The sequence below is a fragment of the Manis pentadactyla genome, chromosome 2, assembly GCF_030020395.1.
Source record: "Manis pentadactyla isolate mManPen7 chromosome 2, mManPen7.hap1, whole genome shotgun sequence".
In the NCBI taxonomy this organism is placed as follows: domain Eukaryota; kingdom Metazoa; phylum Chordata; class Mammalia; order Pholidota; family Manidae; genus Manis; species Manis pentadactyla.
In genome coordinates, this window is record NC_080020.1 from 174703501 (window position 1) to 174724548 (window position 21048).

Below are 21048 nucleotides of genomic sequence, written 5' to 3' on the forward strand. Positions count from 1 at the left end.
AGCACAATGAGATACCTCACACCAGTTTGGATGGCCAACATCCAAAACACAAACAACAAATGCTGGCGAGGATGTAGAGAAAGGGAAACCCTCCTACACTGATGGTGGGAATGTAAAGTCATTCAACCATTGTGGAAAAAATATGGAGGTTCCTCAAGAAACTTAAAATAGAAATACTATTTGATGCAGTAATTCCACTCCTAGGAATTTACCCAAAGAAAACAAGATCCCTGATTCTGAAAGACCTATGCACCCCTATGTTTATTGCAGCACCTTTTAAAATAGCCAAGAGATAGAAGCAAGCTAAATTTCCATCAGTAGGTGAATGGATTAAGAAGATGTGGTACATAGTCACAGTGGAATATTATTCAGCCATAAAAAGAAAACAAATCCTACCATTTGCAACAACATGGATTGAGTTAGAGGGTATTATGCTCAGTGAAATGAGCCAGGCGGAGAAAGACAAGTACCCAATGATTTCACTCATTTGTGGAGTATATCAACAAAGCAAAACCGAAGGAACCGAACAGCAGCAGACTCACAGACTCCAAGAAGGAACTAGTGGTTACCAAAGGGAAGAGGTTGGGGAGGGTGGGTGGGATTAAGTGGCACTATAATTAGCAATCACAATATATTAGATCATGGGGAAGGTATAATAGCACAGAGAAGACAAATAATGACTCTATAGCATCTTAGTATGCAATGGTTGGGGTTGGTGAGGACTTGATAGTATGGATGAATGTTGAAAAACCACAGTGTTGTTCATGTGGAACCTTTGTAAGATTGTATATCAATGATATTTTTATAAAAAAATACAAGGATGACTTGTATTAAAAATAGCTTAAAATTATTCAGTACTTTAGTTGATAAAATGAGAAAAAATACATGAGTACTTTAAAAGATGCTAAGAAGGTATTTTATATGAGATATAATGTCTTATTGCCCAAATCTATTAATAAACCCTCTATCAGTACTTGACAGATCCAGGAGGCAGAAAATCTGTAAGGTATAGTTAAACTGAATAGCACTATCAATCAACTGTATCAAATTGATATTTATTAAATATTTTATCCATTAATAGCAGAATATACATTATTCTCAAGCTCATAAGAACATTCACTAAGACTAACCGTGTTCTGAGTAATAAACAACAAATTTTACAGAAATCATGCAAAACTCATTTTCAGACCACATGGAATTAAACTATGAAATTTCTGTTAGAAAGGTAAGTAGAAAATCCCCAAATATTTGAGGTTAACCAATACACTTCAAAATAACATGAGTCCAAAAAAACGTCTTAAGAGAAGTAAAAAAATACTTTGAACTAAATGAAAATAAAATATGATTTCAATATTTCTTGCAACAGTGAAAGCAGTGCTTAGGGGGAAACATATTAATTGCATATATTAGAAAAAAGAAATCAGTAATCTAAGTTTTGACCTTAAGAAATTAGAGAAGGAAAAGCATATTAAATCCAAAGTAATGAGAAAAAAATAAAAGTAAAAATTAGAGCAGAAGTGAGTGAAAACTCTACACCTACAGTTTGATAACCTAACAATTCTTTGAAAGATACAATTTACCAAAAGCCACATAAGGAGAAATAGATAATCTGAATAGCCTTATGTCTAATGAAAGAATTGGATCAATAATTCATAACCTTCCAAAATAGCAAACATCAGGCCTAGTTGAAAGAAATTGAAGAATACAGAAATAAATGGAAAGAAATTCCATGTTTATGGATTGGAAAAATTAATATTGTTAAAATGTCTGTACTACCCAAAGTGATCTGTTGTTAATTTATAAGTGGGTCATTGCAATCCCTATCAAAAGTCCAGTGGAATTTTTTATTTTTGAAAGAAGAACAAAACTAGAGGCATCTTGTTTCCTGAATTCAAATTATATTACAAAGCTGTAGTAAGCAAAACAGTATGATACTGGCATAAAAGTATACACATATATCAATGGAATAGAATAGAGAGCCCATAAAGAAACCCATGCATATATGGCCAATTAATTTACAATAAAATTACCAAGATTAAAAATGGGGAAAGGGTAGTGTCTTCAATCAATGGTGTTGTGGAAACTGCACAGCTATGTGCAAGAGAATGAAACCGGACCACTGTTATACATAAAAAATTATGTGTCAAAATGGATTAAAAGAATTAACAGAAGACAAACTATAAAATTCCTAGAAGGAAACCTAGGTTGTAAGCTCCTTGACATTAGTCTTGGCAGTTATTTTTTGGAGTTGACAGCAATACAAAGGCAACAGAGGAAAACATAAACAAGTGGGACTTTGTCAAACTAAAAAGCTTCATAGCAAAAGAAACCATTACTGAGATGAGATGACAACTGAGAAAATGTAAGAAAATATTTGCAAACAATATATCCAGTAGGGAGTTAATATCCAAAATATTCAAGGAACTCTTGCAACTCAATAGCAAGAAAAAATAATCCAATTTAAAAAATAGGTAAAAGATGTTAATAGACATTTTTCCAAAGACATACAAATCACTAAGAGGTATGTGAGATGGTGCTCAAAATCACTAATCATCAAGGGCAAATCAAATCCACAATGATATATTACCTCACACCTGTGAGAATAACTGTCATCATAATGACAAGAAATAAGTGCTGGCAAAGATGTGAAGACAAAGAAACCTTAGTGCACTGTTGGTGGGAATGTAAACTTGTACAGCCACTCTGGAAACCATTGTGGAGATTTCTCATGAAATTAAAATTAGAACTACCATATGATCTGCATCCCACCTCTGGGTGTGTATCCAAAGAAATGGAAATCATTATCTTGAGGAGATTTGTATACTTCCATGTTCATTACAGCATTATTCATAATAGCCAAGATTTGGAAACCACGCAAGAACCCATCTGTGGATGAATGGATAAAGAAATTATAAATGCACGCAGACATATCATACACAAAATGGAGTGTCATGCAGCCTTAAAAGAGAAGGAAATCCTGTTATTTGCAACAACATGGATCAACCCAGAAGGCATTATGCTGAGTGATATAAGAAAAGAGAGAATGACAAATACTACATGGTATCACTTATGTGGGATATGAAAAAAAAATAGTTTAACTAATAGAAAGAAGAAAGTAGAAACTTTGCTGCTGGAGACTGGGGTGATGAGGTGAATAGTGAAAGTCTGATGAAAGAGTACAAACTTTCAGTTACAAAATGAATAGGTGTGAGGATCTAATATGTAACATGGTGATTATGAATGATAACTTATGCAATTGAAATTTGGTAATAGAGTAGAAATTAAATATTCTTACAAAAATACATACATACATACATAAACAAACAAGATGGATGTGTTAATTAACTCAATGTGTGGAATCCTTTTGCAGTTTATATGTAGTCATTACATTGTACATTTTCAGTATCCTACACTTTGTCAACTATATCATAATGAAACTGAAAAAACCTTCTCCCAAATATTTGAGGAAGAAATTACACCACCTCTCTATAATGTTTTCCAGAAAATAGAAGCAGAAGGAATATTTCCTGACTCATTGTATGAGGCCACCATTACCTTAATATCAACAAAACATTACAAGAGGCACAAAATCTTAATCATAATATGTTATGATATTGTATCATAATATAGTCATGGGGATAAAAAAACAGCATAGTGAATGTGAATATCATCAATGGTTCTCTAACATCTTTCTATGTTGACAGATAGTAACTGCACTAGTCAGGGTCAGAATTTAATAATGTATGTAACTCTTAAATTGCTATGTTGTATGCTTAGAACTAGTATGATATTGTATATCAAATATACTTCAGTAAAATGAATGAAAGTAAAATTACAAATATCTCACATCAACATGGATTCAGAAATCCTCAATAAAACATTAGCAAACTGAATCCAACAATATATAAGATGTATACACTACAACCAAGCGGGATTTATTCTAGATCTGCAAAGCTAATTCAACATTCAAAAATCAGTTAATGTAATCTTCACATCAGTGGGCTAAAGAAGAAAAATCAGTCATATCAGTAGATGCAGAAAAATCATTTGACAAATATCCCGCATCTGTTCATGATAAAACCTCTCAGCAAACTAGAATAGAACAGTAACTTCCTTAAATTGATAAAGAATATCTACAAAAGTCCTATAGTTAACATAAGACTTGGTGGTGAGAAACTGGAAGCTTTCCTGCTAAAATCAGGAAAAAGGCAGTGATGGTCCCTCAGACCACTCTTATTTAATACCCAATAAGACAGGAAAGGAAAGATTTATGGATTGGGAAGATAGAAATCAACCTGACTTTGTTTACAGATGACATGGCTGTCTAAGTAGAAAATATGAAGATAGTAAAAAAAAGTTACTGAAAGTGATAAGTGAATATAGCAAGGTTTAGGATATAAAATTAATACACAAAAGTCATTTGTTTTCTTATTATACCAGTAATGAACAACTGGAATTTGCAATTAAATTTGTTTTGTTTACAGTACCACTTACATTAATATAAAAAAAGAAATTGGCATAAATCTAAAAAAATAAGATCTATGTGAGGAAACTATAAAATTCTAGTGAAAAGAAATCAGAGAAGTAAGATCTAAATATATGGAGATATGCACCATATTCATAAACAGGAAAACCCGATATTTTATCAAGATATCAGTTCTTTCCAGCTGCATTTATAGATTCACTGTTAATTCAAGATTATCAGTGAAAAGACATGTTAAAGAGAATGAAAAGACAAGCCATAGACTGGGAGAAAATATTTGCAAAATACGTATCTTATAAAGGACTCACATCCAAAGTATACAGAGAACTGGTAAAACTCAACAATAAGAAAACAACCCATTTTAAGAATGGACAAAAGATCTGAACAGAACCTCACCAAAGAATAGAGAGGGAATTGTAAATTAAAACAACAAGATACAACAATACAGCTATTACAATGGCTAAATCCAAAACACTAACACCAAATGCTGTAGTAACAACAGGGCTCTCTCATTGCTGTTGCTAATGCAAAATGATAATGCCATTTAAAAGACAGTTTGTCAGTCTCTTACAAGGTGAAGACTCAATAGTTTTACTAGTCGTGCTCCTTGGTGTTAAGCCAAGTGAGTCAAAAACTTAAGCCACACAAAAATTCACATATGAATGTTTAGAGCAGTTGTATTCTTAATTTACAAAACTTGGAAGCTACCAAGATGTCCTTCAATAGGTGAAGAGGAAAACTGTGGTATATCCAGACAATGGAATATTATTCAGTGATGAAAAGGAATGAGTTATCAAATCACAGAAAGACATGGAGGAAGCTTAAATACATACTGCTAAGTAAAAGAAGCCAATCTGAAAGCTACATACTGTATGATCACAAGTATATGACTTTCTGGAAGAGGTAAATTTATGGAGGAAGTAAAAAGATCTGTGGTTGCCAGGATTCAGGGGATGAGTGAGGGAAGGATTACTAGAGTACAAGAGGATTTTTGGGCAGTGAAACTGTTCTGTATGATACTCTAATAGTGAATGCAAGACATTATGCATTTGTCAGAACCCACAGAACTGTATGACACAGAGTGAACCCTAATGCAAACTGTGGACTTTAGTTAATAATAAAATATCATTATTGGTTCATCAATTCCAACAAATGTACCATACTAATGAAAGTTTTAGTAAGGGAAACTATAGGAGGGCTATGGGGGACAGTACATATGAACTCTGCACTTTCTACTCAATTTTTCTTTAAGCATAAATTTCTAAAAAATATAGGAAACTCCTAGTAAAATGGGAATTCAAGGAGAGCATTAGGTTATCATGTAAATATGTGAAGATGAAAGCACAGAAGAGCCCATTGAAACATTGTTCATGTAGTTAAACATTCTATGACTATGTTATAGTATTTACATACATTGCAAAAGTGTGCAACCATTAAAAAGGTGAAAATGGAGAGAAGGGTATGAGTTAAGAGAAATTTAGGAATTAGAATTTATAAGATGGTGACTATGAAGGAAAGAATGGATTCAAATATGTAGATCTCTGCCTTGGACTAAACTGAACAGGGGAGGAATGGGAATAATCATCAACCAAGTCCTGTACCCACTGTGTGCAAAGTTTCTGTGGGTCATAATGCCCAGGAAGCAGATTTACGGGTCTTTAACAAGAGTGGTTTTGGACAGAGATAGTGTAAGCCATAGGAGTTAATTAAATCACCCCATGAAAGTGAGAGGATTGGAGGCCAGAAAAGTAAAAGTAAAACCAGGTGAAAATCATGTCATAAAAGCTGAAGAACAGAGTTCTAGAAGAGAATGTTTAAGAGAAATCAAGTAAGATCAGACTGAACAATGAATATTGGATGTGGTAGCATAGAAGTCAGGGGTTGCCCTGGACCCATCAATAGTGATGGGTTGTCAGCATTGGAATCCTGATCGCCCTGGTGCAATGCAAAGACCCTTTTGTCCTGAATATATTTTTTTTGGAACATTAGTGCCATCACAATTATTAAAGCCTTTTGTATACTAGCATACATTATAAATCTCTTAAGTAGGTGTTCTCAAACTTACTTGATATAGGAACTCTTTTGGTGGTGTTTTAGCATATTTCAGGACTGGTGTTACCTAGAAGACACTTTAGGAAACATCAGAGTATACCAATCTTGAAGAGGCTTGATGACAAAGAAACTAAGGAGGTAGGATAGTAACTAGTAGGAGTACAGAGCATTAAGTTGAAACTTCAGGATATTTATAATAAAGTGAAGAGACCAGGTAATATAGAGAGATTGGTATTACAGGGACAGTGGGTCTTGGAGTCCCAGAAAAGACGAAAAGGAATAGGATCCTGAGAGCGAGTAGTTTTGAACAGATGGGAACGTAAGAAAGGATGCAGAGAGCTGAGGCCAGTGAAGGCATATTCTCTATTTGGTGAGTCAAAAATAATAGATTGTCTTGCAAATGCAAAATATACTCTACGGTGCTTTTGAAAAAAGAAAGATTAATGGACCATAATGTTCCCAATTCTTAATAGATATAAGTGTGAGATGTCTCGAAGCAGAAATTTCTGCATTGCTTATCCCAGAAGTCTGAATGCTTTTTAAAATTCCGTATTTCACAGGATGCCAGACATGCTGCTGAAGAAGAGATTTATACCAACTTAAACCAGAAGATTGACCAGTTTCTACAACTGGCCGATTATGACTGGATGACAGGAGACTTGGGCAACAAAGCTAGTGACTACCTAGTAGACCTCATTGCCTTTCTACGTAGCACCTTTGCTGTATTCACGCATCTTCCTGTAAGTGACAGTTGCACTAACTTTGCCCGTTTTACGGAAAAAAGTGCTCTTAAACTATAGTTTGGCAAATGATGTTTTTTTCTGATTTTACCAGCCAGGAAGCTCTTCAGGATGATCCTCTCTTGGCAAGATTTAGAGACTTTTTCCATCATTTTTCATTGACTTTTGTGTTTTGTTTATTCTGAAACTGGTCTCTAATATTATGTCTATTTATATCTACCTAACTTCAAGGTAATTAGTGCAAACACATATTGAGTGCCTTGGTAGAAATAGGAGAGAAACTTAGGAGTCAGAATTTCAGATTTGTATCTTTTACTTCTAGAATATGCATTTAATTTTTTTTACACCTCAAATTCTCTGGTGAAATTCTCCATCTTTTTATCTAATTTGTTTATCTCTTCTCTATTTCCTTTAGTGTATTAACCACAGTCATTTTAAAGTCATTGTTTACTAATGCCAGTATGTAGTTCACCTACATGTAGCCAGATTTGTTTGATTTTTTTTTGATTATTGCTTATATGGTTCTACCTCTTCCTACTATTTTTTGGTTGACATCAGATAGGGTGTTTAAAATATGTAGAGGTTCCAGGTGATATCCTCTCCACTAGAAAGGATTCACTCTTTCCCTTTTCAAGTAGGTGGAATGAGTACAGAGATTGTGCTTTGAGTCTCATCACATTATTCCAATTATGGACTGATCTGGGTCAAGCTTGGTCTGCTGTTGTGGTGTACATTGGGTTTGCCCCTGTTGCTAGGATGTGTTCCTTCAGAGATTTTAATGCTAGCCTGGCACATCATTGTCTCTTCAGCACCAAGAGGACTTTTGAACACTCCACTTTTCAGAGAAACCTTCTCTTCAGCCTCTTGCCCTTATCAATTCTAAACTTTGGCTAATGTCTTGAGAAGGAGTCTTACCTAGATCAGCGGTTGTGAGACGGAAGAAAAGTGGTTGGAGGTTGTCAGTGTCAATTCACCACTCCCTCACAAGCTTTCAGCTCCCACCTGAGAGTTGCATGAATCCTCCCACTGGTGAGTCTTTTTCTGAAACACTGTGAGACTGCAGGAAATCTTAGTTTGCTTTTCAAAGGTTTTGGCTTACACCTTATTTTCCTCAGCTGGGTAGCTTTAGAATTCAGAAAATGTCTTGAGGAGAAAACTGGCCCAGTTTTGGCATTTCAGACCCATGGAAGCATCAAATATTCAATGATTTCTTTTGTCCCAGTAGCTAGTCTCTGCCTGGACCTAACCCATATTCTCAGTCTGTTCCTATGCCTAAGTTTGGCAGATGCCTTCAGGAAAACAGTTGCAGATCCTTAGCTCACCTTAAAATGTCTGCCCTCTTTGCAGTTTTATTTCTTTTAGTCCTTATTACTTCACAGCCTTCTGGTGCCTTTATATATACATTTTCTCTAAGTTTTATACTGTCTTTCCTATAGTGCTTAGTTAGAGGAAGTATTGGCCTGCAGAAAACTAGATCATTTCATCTAGTTTCATCTTGATACCAAAGCTAGACAAAAAGTAGCACAAAAGGGAAAACTATGAACTAATCTCACAATTATGGTTAAAAAAATAAAATGAATAAATGTTAGCAAGTCAATTCACAAGTGTTTTAAGAAAAAAATTTAGCACTACTATGTAGGATTTACTGTAGAAATACAAGGATAGTTTAATATTTTAAAATCTATTAATATAATTTATATATTACTAGGTAAGGGAGATAAAGTAAAATGATTATTCATATATATTTTCAAGAGACATTATATAACTTCCAGCCTGCATTCCTGATTAAAAAAAAACTTACTAAAATACAAGCAATAAAGTATTTCAATAACATTAAATGAGAATCTATATGAAATTCAGCAGCCACCATAGATATAACAGTGAAATGCTAGAAAAACTTTCTTGCATTAACATCAGAAGTATAGTTATAATGCTTTTCACCACTGCTTTAGAAGTTCTGTCAAATAAATAAGGTAAAAAAGGAAATAAATTATGTTTTGAAATGAGCCATGCTTAATTATCACTGCTCATAGATTAGCATTGTTTAATTGGATAATCTAAGAAAACCAACTGAAAAATAATTAGGTCCAATAAGACTTTTGATTGGTTAGATGGTCCACTTAGAATACAAACCAGCTCCTTTTATGTTAGCTTAGAAAATTAATTGCAAAGCAATTCCCTACTCACTATTGGGGTGTGAGTCTTAAGAGCTCTATGAGCATGCTTAGTTAATATATAGCACTCATGTGAAGAACATGTGACAGAGTGATTTAAAAGAGACTTCATTGTTTACAAATACATACAGTGTTCTAGGATGGGAATATTTATAGTGTAGAGAGTTTTTCCAAAATTAATCTAATGGTAATGAATACCAAGTGAATTTGGTAGTGGTAGGGTAAATTAACAAAGTAAATCTCAGATTCATTTGGAGACAAAAATGGGCAGTGTTGCCAAAAGACATGAAAAAGAAAATGAGTGTTTTTTTCCTATCAAATATAGAAGTGTTACTATGAACCAAAAGTTATTTAGTTAATACCCTTCTCACACTGGCATAGACTGATAGATTAAAGAAATAGAACATAAAATCCATAGATAGTTCAAAGTGTATGTAAGAATTTGGTATACGATAAAGGTGACATTTAGCAATTGCTGTTGCCACTACTGTCCGCTCATTTGGGTAAAAAGAATGTTAATTTCATACTTAATACAGCAAAAGGAATTCTAGATCAAATCCATGTTTAAATTTTTTAAAAGAAACAAAAATATTAGCAAATATTTTTATAATCTGAAAGAAAGTCATCATCATAGGGTTGACACAAAGGATTGACATCGTTAAGGAGAAGGTTAATAGTTTAACTGCATAAAATCTTTTTTAAAGTACCTGAAAGAATTTAACAAGGAAAATAGAACTTTTCAAGAAAAATAATTATAGTTAATATTCCCAAAGGTTGATATGTATAATATACGACAGTATTATACATCATTTCAAATCTCATGGGAAGACACACAACTTAAGGGGAAAATTTGCAGAAGAAATATTTAGGCAGTCAGAAAAGAAGAAAAGTGGGAGACCAATGATAACATGAACAAAATGTATGATTCTAGTCTTAGGGCATATATACTAATATTGTAGGATATTTTTGCCTCTACACTTGCCAAAAGTAAGAAAATGACCACATTAAAAATTTGTGAGAAATATTTCAGGAACTAGGTGTAGATTGCTCATAGACATATAAATTGGTATAGTCTTATTGGCAGTCAGTTTTTCAATATACCTCAGAAATCTCTTAAAATTTATTTTTATCCTGTAATCTCACTTTTAGAAATCTAATTTAATGAAGTAATCATGGCTGTATTATAAAATTAAGATAAAAGTATGTTCAACACAGTATTGTCTTTCATAGACTCGAATTTAAATGAAAAGGCCAGAAACAGATGTGTTAGCTAAATAAATTATTATATGTTCACATAATATGATATCAGTCATGCATTAAATTAATGTAGATGCATATTTATTTTTTAAGTATGTTGATTATCTCTTTATTGGAAAAGCAGATTGCAAAATAGTATAAGCAGCATAATTTCATTTTTGTTAATACAGATATAGGCATGTTAATCATATATATTTTATATATTAAAAATCTAGATCTACATACTCCCTAGTTTAACTGTACTTATCTCTATGTAGCTTTTAATTTTTCCTTTTTATCTGTGTTTTTAAAAATTATTTTTCTGTCACAAAACGTTTGCTGTTTTTGTAATCCTGGGTGTGGGAGAAGGTGATATTTAGAATGATTGTTCTCTATCTCAAGTTTATTCTGTCTTTAATAATTAATTTATGTTTTAAAAAAATCTCTTATTTGAAAAATTTAAAAAATAATGTGTTTCGTTTTTTAGAAGGAAAATGGCCAATAGTATTTTGTCTTTTATATCCCCCCCAGCATTGTGCGGTTACTTGAGTGAGTAAGGTTTTGCAGAATCATAGGAAATAAAGCAATAGTTCAAAGTCAAAGCCATCTTGTAGGTGTGTCCCCTATACTCATCTTCCTTGTTTTTTTAATTTTTCTGTTCTTTAAAATAAAAATGACACCTTAGTGTTACTGTTTATAAATGTCATATAATACAATGGTTCCTATATATACAATAATGATCATATGTCAACTTAACTTTAATGTCCAGGCTTTTTAGAAATAGTACTGTGATTCAATCTCATGCATGAATCTAGAAAAGCTCATGCATCTCTAGAAAAAGTACATGCATGCTATTGCTAACTGTATAGTTACGACGTTTCTTGCAGGGCTTTACTTGTAAGTATTAGTTGAGAATTTTTTCTTTTTTTCTTTATTCTGATGCTCTAACCTCTCAGTATTACTTGAGATGATCCCACCATTCAGATTCAAAGCCAGAGGTAATTCATAGTCCTAAATCCTCAATATTTCTTCCACAAATGCCACGTTTCTATTTGTCTAATATACAGATCTGTTTCTGAAGCCATGCTTTCAAAAAGTAGTTGTATTTACCAACGATCATATACTCTATCATCAAATTTGTATGACTTCTAGAAGTACTCCTTCTGGTTTTCCACAGACATCAAAATAGATCACCCAGCATTTCTGTTCAGGCTCCCCAGCAGCCAGAAAACTTCTTCATGGAATCTCATATTAGTGAAATGTTGTATTAAAAAATAGAAAACATACAGAACTGTGTCTAAGGTTTGCTCTTGAGCAATATTAGCAAAATATAAGAGAAGAAGGAGCTATTTCTGAGAAAGAACCAAAATCATTTGCCTTTTAATTAATATGAATATTTCTTTTCATATTTTAAATTCCCCGGCAAGAGTGACTTTCTGTCAAAGAGGGATTGAATGATAGGAAATAAATATATGGAAAGAACTGCAAAAAAAAGGCAAAGACTGTCTTGTTCTGAATTTTGAAATCCCCAGTTTTTCTTAGTTCTCAGGGATGTTTTGTCACCACAATAGCAACATAGCCAAGGGGATAATATCTAGGTGTGTGTGAGTGTGTGTTTGGGTGAGAGAGGATATCCTAGATCACACCTTACTTGATAGTGAATGGCCAGGGGAAAATTATTGAAACTTAAACAACTATTTTCCCTTTTGGTGACCAAGGTGGCCTACCTACATGAGGCACCCAGAAACGTTTGTAATAAGGTTTTCCACAATTAGAGTTCTGCAGTGTTGCTGTGTCCGTGAGTTAACAGATAAAGTAAGCACACAAGCGTTTGTTCAGGCTCCAAACATATAATTTACAATGGAATGCCCAGCTACCCATTTTGCATGCTCAGCATAAGAACATGCTTTTGAGAATTTACCCTTGTTATCCTGATAATTATCTTTCAGAAATGCTTGAGAGAGAGGAAATGCTTTCTCAAGTAACAGACCCAGAGGAGGGAATCCTGTATTTGTTTTCTCTGTCTGCTGTTCATGTTAATTTATATAACCTGGGACAAGAGCTCTCTTTACCCACCTTGGTTTGCCTTAGTTTCTCTGTCTAAAATACAGTAGTATCTGTTGTTGGCTTCTTCCTGCCTGGGCAGTTACTTGTTAGGTCATCTTTAAGGGAAAGTTATTTCCTGAAATTGTTCCTGTCAAAACCCCTGTTAAAACTGACATTTCTCCTGGCACTCCATTTAATTCTGCTGCCATCTCAGGACTAAATGATTCTGCTATTTAGAAACTGTTTTTGCCTCCCATTAAACACAAAACCTTCTCTCTGACTGCCAAGACTTGCCGTAATGTGACCCCAAACCACCTTTTTCTCTTTATCTTGCTTTATTTTCTATTTGCCTGAGATATTCCTTCCAGACTGAAGTAATGCTCTTTGTCAAGCGCAGCCCACAGTCTTCTACTCTTTTGGGTGTTTTTTTCATGCCTTTTTGTCTGCTTGAACTGCTTCTCCCCTTTAGCTGTATGTACCAAAATCTCACCCATACTCAAGGCTTATTTCAAATCCCACATCATCCGTGAAGCGCTCTCCAGCTCTCCTCACCAGATGGGACATCTTCCTTCTTTGTGAAATTAGCCTAATTCTGTCTTGGGTGAGATGTGTCATTCATTTGTGTACTTATTTCAGGAAAGAGGAGGGTGGTAATTAAGAAGGACCTACTGTGTTCCAGATGCTTTACATGTGATATATGTCTTCCCACTTAATGAAGATGCAAAATCCCTAAATCAGTAGGTATCATTACTACATTTAATAATGAGAATACTAACTCAGGCATATACTCTGTAAGAGATAGAGCAAATAGGTGGCAGGGTCAGGATTTAAACAGATTTATTTGACTTTAAAACTGCTCCATTATCTCATCCTGCCTTCTAGATTGATTGCCAGCTACAGGACTGTAAACTGCATAAAGAGTTTTATTCATCTCTATCCCTGTAGACTGTGCAGCACTTTGTATAAGTTGCAATAAGTTTTTGTGGAGGTAACTTGTTTTAAATAATTAACTACATTCCTACCTGGGAATTGAACACCATTTTTGGATCACATCTATCATTAAAAGTAATCATTTAATTATTAAAAAGAAAAGTTATTATCCTGAGATAAGGACCAAGTTTGTTCAGGTTAAAACTCTAAATTGGTCTTTCTCCCTCTACATCCTGTCAAGCTTACCCAAATAAAGATCATTGTTTTTAAAGTGGCAGAATTAAAAAAAAAAGATAATAAGAATATATAAAGGGATTTCAATATTATTAAAATGATATTTTAATCAAGCCATTTGTATAATTAAAACAACCTCTATGATATATGGGCAGTTATTATTTTCCCCATTTGACAAATGTGGACCTGAGGCTTAAAGCAGTCTTGCTGAAGGTCAGAAAATAAATCAATAATGGGAGTAGATCCTAGTGTTTTTACTTGGGGTTATGTTTTTCCCACTACATAAAACTGTCTCTCAATATTTAATACTAGCTACCATCTCTTGAGTGTATGCCATGTACCAGGTACTATGTTAAGCACTTTCTCTTTCTCTCTCTCTCTCTCTGTGATATTATTGCAAGGAATAAATGATTCTATATATTATATATTAAATGGTTCTATATATATAATACATATATTATACAAATCATTATTTTTATATATGTAATCATTTATTCCTTGCAACAAATTTGCAAAATAGTATTATTATCATCCCATTTTACACATGAAAAAGCAAAGCATAGAGAGGTTCACTAAATTTGTCAAGAGGTAATCATCTAGAGGCAGTGGATCTTAGGTGGGAGCTGCCCCTAAAGCCCTTGTTCTCTTCTCACTGGGCTGTAATACCTCTAAGCTATGCATGAGAAACACTAGGCTATATTTCATGGAGCCATCATTTAAATTCCATTTCCTCAGTGAGATTCTTACTCCATATTTTTTGTTTGCATAAATTTTTTTGCTTCTATAAAATCTTAGTCATTATGACCAGAACAATTCTCAATAGGAGAGGTAAATTGTGGTGATGTGCTCATAAAATGGAAACTCTATTTAGCAATGGGAAAGATACCAGTAAGTGGGTTGCCTGTTTTTAACCTAACCTAGTTCCCTTAGCTGATACCTCACGTGAAAATCCTCTCATCTGCTAGTAATAACGATTCTCTGAGTCAGCCCAATGCCTATGGTTGTCTTTGGAACAAAATAAGGAAGTTTCAGGCGTCCTCAGTGGAGCAGAGCATTAGAGCCTTCAGGATATTAATTGAATTTTTCTTCAAATAAATTGCATAGGTAGAGCCAGTATCTAAGGGTTTTTGTTTTGTTTTGTTTTTCCTCAGTTGGAGCAAAAATTACAGATTTGTTAATGATTTCTCTGCTACTGAGAAATTGATTAGGTTCCCAAAGTGTTATTTATGTTCTATGTTGTTAAGATTCGGTTATTTGAGCTACATATTTTGAAATCAACAAATTATCTCCTTGGGATAGTAGTCTTGAGATTCTGAGTTAGTTACATTCTTTATGAGTTTTGTCTTTCTTCAGAGTTATCTTTGTATGTTGGGCTATCACTTAATATTTCCCCACTAAAGCTACTATTATCAGCCACCACAGCCATTCTTTCCGGCGGTATTCAGCCAGCAGTCCACTTGACTGTTTATTAATGATCTTCAGATCGTCTCCTCTCTTATAGTTATTAAATAAAAGATTAAGAATGTTTGATTCCAAATACTAAGAGTCATTTACCTATAATTGTGTTTTTGGAGTTGAGATAAGGTAGAAAATATAGAGAACCTAGGGCTTGAAGGACTACAAAATCCTACAACTGTAACTTTTTATATCTGATGTGCTGTTGAAGAGTCAGAGATACCAGGGAGAACACCTTGGATATGCTATATCTGGCTACCTTAATATCTCAGATGTCTTTATAAAATGGAAAGGAAACTACTCCTTCTCACTGGTGTTGGGGTAGTGGGAAGCTGAGTGTTTTCTGAGGACAAAATAATTATGTCAACATTGCTTATAAGAGCAAATAATTACAAACAACTTTAACTTTGTAATAAGCAGTAATGGTTATATAAACTATAATACTGTTGTTCAGTGAACTGTTACACATTTATTAAAACTAATTTTATGAAAATTAATAACATTGCACAGACTTTATACTACCATGTTAAATGAAGGAAGCAGAATACAAATTTTATAAACACTGTGTTTACAAGTATGTAAAAACTCTAAAAACATGTTAGTATTAGAGAAAAAGGTCAGCAGGAAATACATTAAATGTAAATTTAACTTAAAAATATTCATTATTGGCATTTTAAAAATATTTAAGCATTTGCTTTATTAAAAAGTTTTAGGTTTTTATAGCTTCTCTTCCATTTCAGATTTACCTTTGCTCATAAATTACAATAATGAAAGGAAAAAAAACCCAAATTTCTATGCTCTTTTAGGTGCCTATCTCCTTCATGGAACTTATTTCTGTGTACAAAGTAACTTGTTTTTACAGATTAAACTTAGGAATAAGTAGGTAAATCATTGCCCAAGATCGTACAAGTAACGTATGGTGGAACAGGGATTTATATTGAGACCTCTCATGCCAAAGCCTGTGATCTTTTTGCTATAGTAAACTAAACTAGTTGCTTTTTCCCTAAGATTTCAAAGACTAAAGGAAGATGTTTGGAGTATGTGTGGGTGCTTTGGAATTGAGATGTCCTGGTTAGAACAGGGATAATAAATCATAATAAGAGGACAATTGAGGATGTGTAATGATTAAAGGAAGAACATAACGCAGAGTTTCTTCTTATGTCAATTTATATTCAGATGTGTATTCCAAAAAAACTGGTGTGTCAGCAACACCCTCTGTTTAGAAACTTTTAGTGATTCTGACTTCTTCTAGTGTAACTCTTGTCCACGTTATATGTATTTTGTGTAATTCCTTTACGTAAATGTTTGACTATAGCCAAGTGTATCTATTCATTGTTTCCAAACATAATATACTTATTCCTGGCTGTAGACTTTTGTTTGTGGTTTTCTTTTTCCTTGGAAGGATGTCTCATTTCACTTTAAAATCTTTTCTTCCTTTAAAATACAATTTAAAACCTATTTTCCCTGTGAAGTCTTTTAGGACTAGTTGCCTTCCTCCCCGCAAGTCATATCCCAAGGGTTTGACTTTCTAGTAAACTCCTATAGATCTTATTGTTTCCTTTCTCTAGTTGAAAGTTAAGATACATTATCTAACATTATATTTTTTCTGTATATTCCCTTTATCATCAACTCAGGTTACAAGTTCTTTGAAGGAAAATGTCTTAGACTTTTTAATATATCCAACACTGAGTAAGTATTCAGTGAATGTCATGATGAGATGGAATATTTTTAACAGGGATTGTGCAAGCAACAGTGACCTCCAACTTGGATGACTGTTTGCCATCTCATGACATCTCCTCTGATTACAGCTCTTTATTATGAATTTATTTTGCTTTACAATTCCATTTCATTGAGAATGAGGTTGGGAAAACACCAAAAAGATATTTTTCCAAGTTCCCAAGGAAGAAAATGCTGCTGCAGGGGAATATTGCAGTCAGGTCATTCTAAACTGTGTTTTAACTTATTGGACAAGATGGCATACTTGAGCCTACTGATTGGTGCCAGCATACTTCAGAACATCTAGTGCACATGTTGTGGGGTGAGGAGTTCACAGTTAAATGAGCAGGAATCTGGTACATGCCACTGTTCTGCAATACTTTCATGGTGGTTTATAGCCACAGTTTTAATATGGTTTAGTAAGTGCTTGAACTTCTCCAAACAATAACACACATTATTGGATATCAGACACAGTATATACTTGCCTCTGGGGACTCCTCCTACCTTGAATTAGCAACTGCAGGCTTGTTACTCTTCAGCTGCCTGACTATAGATGAGGTTCAGGCTCTTCTTAAGGAAAAACTACCTTCTTAAAAAAAATTAGAGTGACACACACAGAGAGACAGAGCCAAAAAATTAATTTGCTTCCCTGAATGTATTATATCTTTAAAAAGTGCTTCGGCTAAGAACATCTACTTGTTATTTCTATTTCATTTAGGATAATTTGATTGCTGTTATTATATTCCTACGAACAAATGTTTTACTGTCTTTAACTGTTCCAAGAGGAGACTTTCATCAACACTTACAGTGACTGTCAAATTAATGAAATGAGGACATTTTATGTTGTGTGTTTGCCTGTGTGTGTTTTGTTGGGCTGAAGGATTAAATTTCCCGTAATCATTGTGTATCTTAATAATTCCTTTGGAAGATAGTCTTTGGATCAGGATGTGATGAGGACCTGAAAACGGGAAGCTGCCTTCCAATAGACAACAGGTCCTAACTCCAGAGTCTTAAGTCTAACATGAGCCCTTTGTAAAGACAGTTTTCTTCTGTGCCTGTTTTTCCTACACGTGAACATAGATTCCAACTGGATCTGTGTGAAATCCAAGGATTGTTCTCTAGAACTGTGTTTTTGATGCCATGTTGACCGCATCAGTATTTTTGCTGTTGTAAAACAGACACAGTGACCCCTATAGCTCATTGTCTCATTGTTTTAGTTAAGAGCCCCCTGAAATGACATGTTTGTAAATAGTCTATCCTTTAGAAAAGGAACTAACTTCATCTGCTGTTTTTTTAATTGAGGTATATAACATATAGAAAAGTGACCAAATTGTAAATACATAGTTCAATGAATTATCGCCTAGCAGACATACCTTTGTGATCAGTGCAAAGATCAAGAAACAGAACATCACCAGTTTACTAGAAGACCCTTCTAGCCTTTCTTCTGTCAAATCTTTACCTTTCTCCCTGAGGTTAAGCGTTATCAGTACCTCTAATACCATAGGTTGGCTTTGTCTGTTTGTAAAGTGATAGTATGTACTCTTCTGTGTCATTTCTTAATTCAATATAACATTTGTGAGAGTCATCCATTGCAGGTAGACCTAGTTTATTCATTCTTATTCCTATGTAATATTCCACTATATGAATAAATCACAATTTGTTACCTGTTTTAAAGTTGTTGGACATTTGAATTGTTTCTAGTTTTTGGTTATTAGATAGTACTGCTTTGAAACTTCTTATTTATGTTTTGGTGGACATATTTCTTTTGAGTACATACCTAAGAGTGGAATTGCTGTGTCACAGGGTATTCAGCATCCTCCCCATCGATTTTACAAAGGATTATACCAAGCTGTATTCAGGGTTTATGTCTCTTTTATCATTTTAATCCTTTTCTTGGATTACATTGCTCTTTCAGTTTCCATTTTTCTGAGAACTCATGAAACTGAGCAACATTTCTTATGCTTATTGGCCATTTGTATGTACTTTTTGGTGAAGTATTTATTCAAGTCTGTTGCCCATTTTTTGAAAATCAGATTATCTTTTTATTAATGATTTTAAGGAATTCAGCATATATTTAGTTTAGCAGTGTGGTAGACAGAAAACTAGTCTCCCAAAGATGTTAATATCCTAACCCCCAGAACCTATGAGAATGTTAATCGCAAAAGGAACTTTGCAGCTATGATTAAGTTAAAGGTCTTGAGATAGGGAGATTATTTTGTATTTTCTGAATGGACCCAGTATAATCTCAAATCCTTATAGGAGGGAGATAAGGGTGTAATAGTCTGAAAGGGAGATGTAATGATGGAAGCAAAGGTCAGAGTGATGTAAACAGGAGCCAAGGAATGTAGGCAGCCTCCAGACACTGAAAAAAAGAAGGAACAGATTCTCCACTAGTGCCTTGAGAAGGAATATTGCTCTAAGTTTAGCCCCGGAAGACGTATTTTGGACTTCTCACCCCTAGAACCAGAAGTTAATACATTTGTATTGTTTGTAAGCCACTAAATTTGTGGTAATATGCTACAGGAGGAATGGGAAGCTAATACAGCTGCACTTAAATATTTTGGTCTTCAGACTCCTTCTCAGATGTTCTGAGAAGTTGTTGAGGGATCCAAAGAGTGTTGGTACTCCTTATATATATCAATGTTTATTTTATTTGAAATTAATATTGAGAAATTTAAAAATATTTATGTATTTATTTAAAAATAATAATACACCCATTATTTGTTAACATGAATAATATATATTTCAAGAAAAATAACTATATTTTCCAAAGCAAGATAAATTTAGTAAGAATGGTATTGTTTTATATTTGTAAATATAGCCTTTATGTTTGGTTCCAAAGAAGATAATTGGGTATCTCAATTCTGCTTCTGTATCCGTCTGCGGGATACATTGCTCTGGCTGAAGTATATGAGAAAATCTGGCCTCATAGATATGTTGAATAAAAGAGGAGTACTTTAATAGCCTTTTCAGATAATTGTTGGTATTTTTTGATACTCTAGCAATACTCAGCACATAGATTTCTTAAAGGTTAGTTGGAAATTGGAATCTGAAGCTTATCAGTGAATTTTTCATACTATGTTACCTTAAAGTTCATTGTATTATTTTGTACTTTGAATAGATCTTTTACCAATGAATGAGTTTTAGCATCATACATTGGTCGTTTAAAAAATATTGGCTCACTGAATTATGCAGGTCATCCAAATGTTGACATTTTATTATGTAATATTAAAAAACCACAGTCCATAATATTACCACCAGTCTCATTCAAAAAGTCTTTAAGAATCTATGTCATCGTAGCTGATACAGCTTTCCAAAATTCAAAATCTTGCTTATAAGCTTGAATAGTCTGTGGCAACTAATACCATCAATTATTTTCTTTAAAGTGGCAGACCTATTTTGATGATTTTTAAGAAAATACTTACCAAAAACCCAAGTCTGAATAACCATAATTTGTCAGTTGATCGTTCAAGTAAATGGGTATTCTGTGAAAAAACAGCAGCTAGTTGAGCTTGCAGCTCAACCCACACATGCTTTTCCTTGAGACAATTATCATATTTTGGTATACAACATAAATGTCTTATGCATTCTTCCAAGTTTGTCACACAAAATAGAAAAAAAGACATACTCAGTGGCTGAGATTTAATAAAATTAATAATTTCTGTTGCTTCATCAGGACATTCTTACATGAAACTGGTGTTTGTTTTATTGTGAATTCCTGGCAGTAAAGAATATAAGGATTACAAGTACAGTTTGGTGCTATGGCATTAATTTGTGCCAAGTCACCAGTGGTTTTGTCCATCATTGTTTTTGTAAATGTCAACACAAGTAAAATGTCATCAGTGCAAATTTCAACACAACAAAAAAGGCAAATAACATCTTAGTGTTACTATGAAAATTGTTTTGACTTCATGGACTCCTTGAGAGGGTCTGAAAGACCCCCAGGCATCTGCAGACTACACTTTGAGAACTACTAATCTAA

At 33.7% G+C, this 21048-nt stretch overlaps 1 protein-coding gene across 5 annotated transcripts in view; it reads left to right on the top strand.

Annotated features, from left to right (window-relative positions):
- Positions 1-21048, top strand: part of EXOC6B (exocyst complex component 6B) — a 649953-nt gene that overhangs the window by 373009 nt on the left and 255896 nt on the right. For all 5 annotated transcript variants that reach the window (XM_036908371.2, XM_057497096.1, XM_057497097.1 and 2 more), the window contains one exon: positions 7096-7275. In XM_036908371.2, the coding sequence (XP_036764266.2) occupies positions 7096-7275 (180 nt within the window). The remainder of the gene's footprint in view (positions 1-7095; positions 7276-21048) is intronic.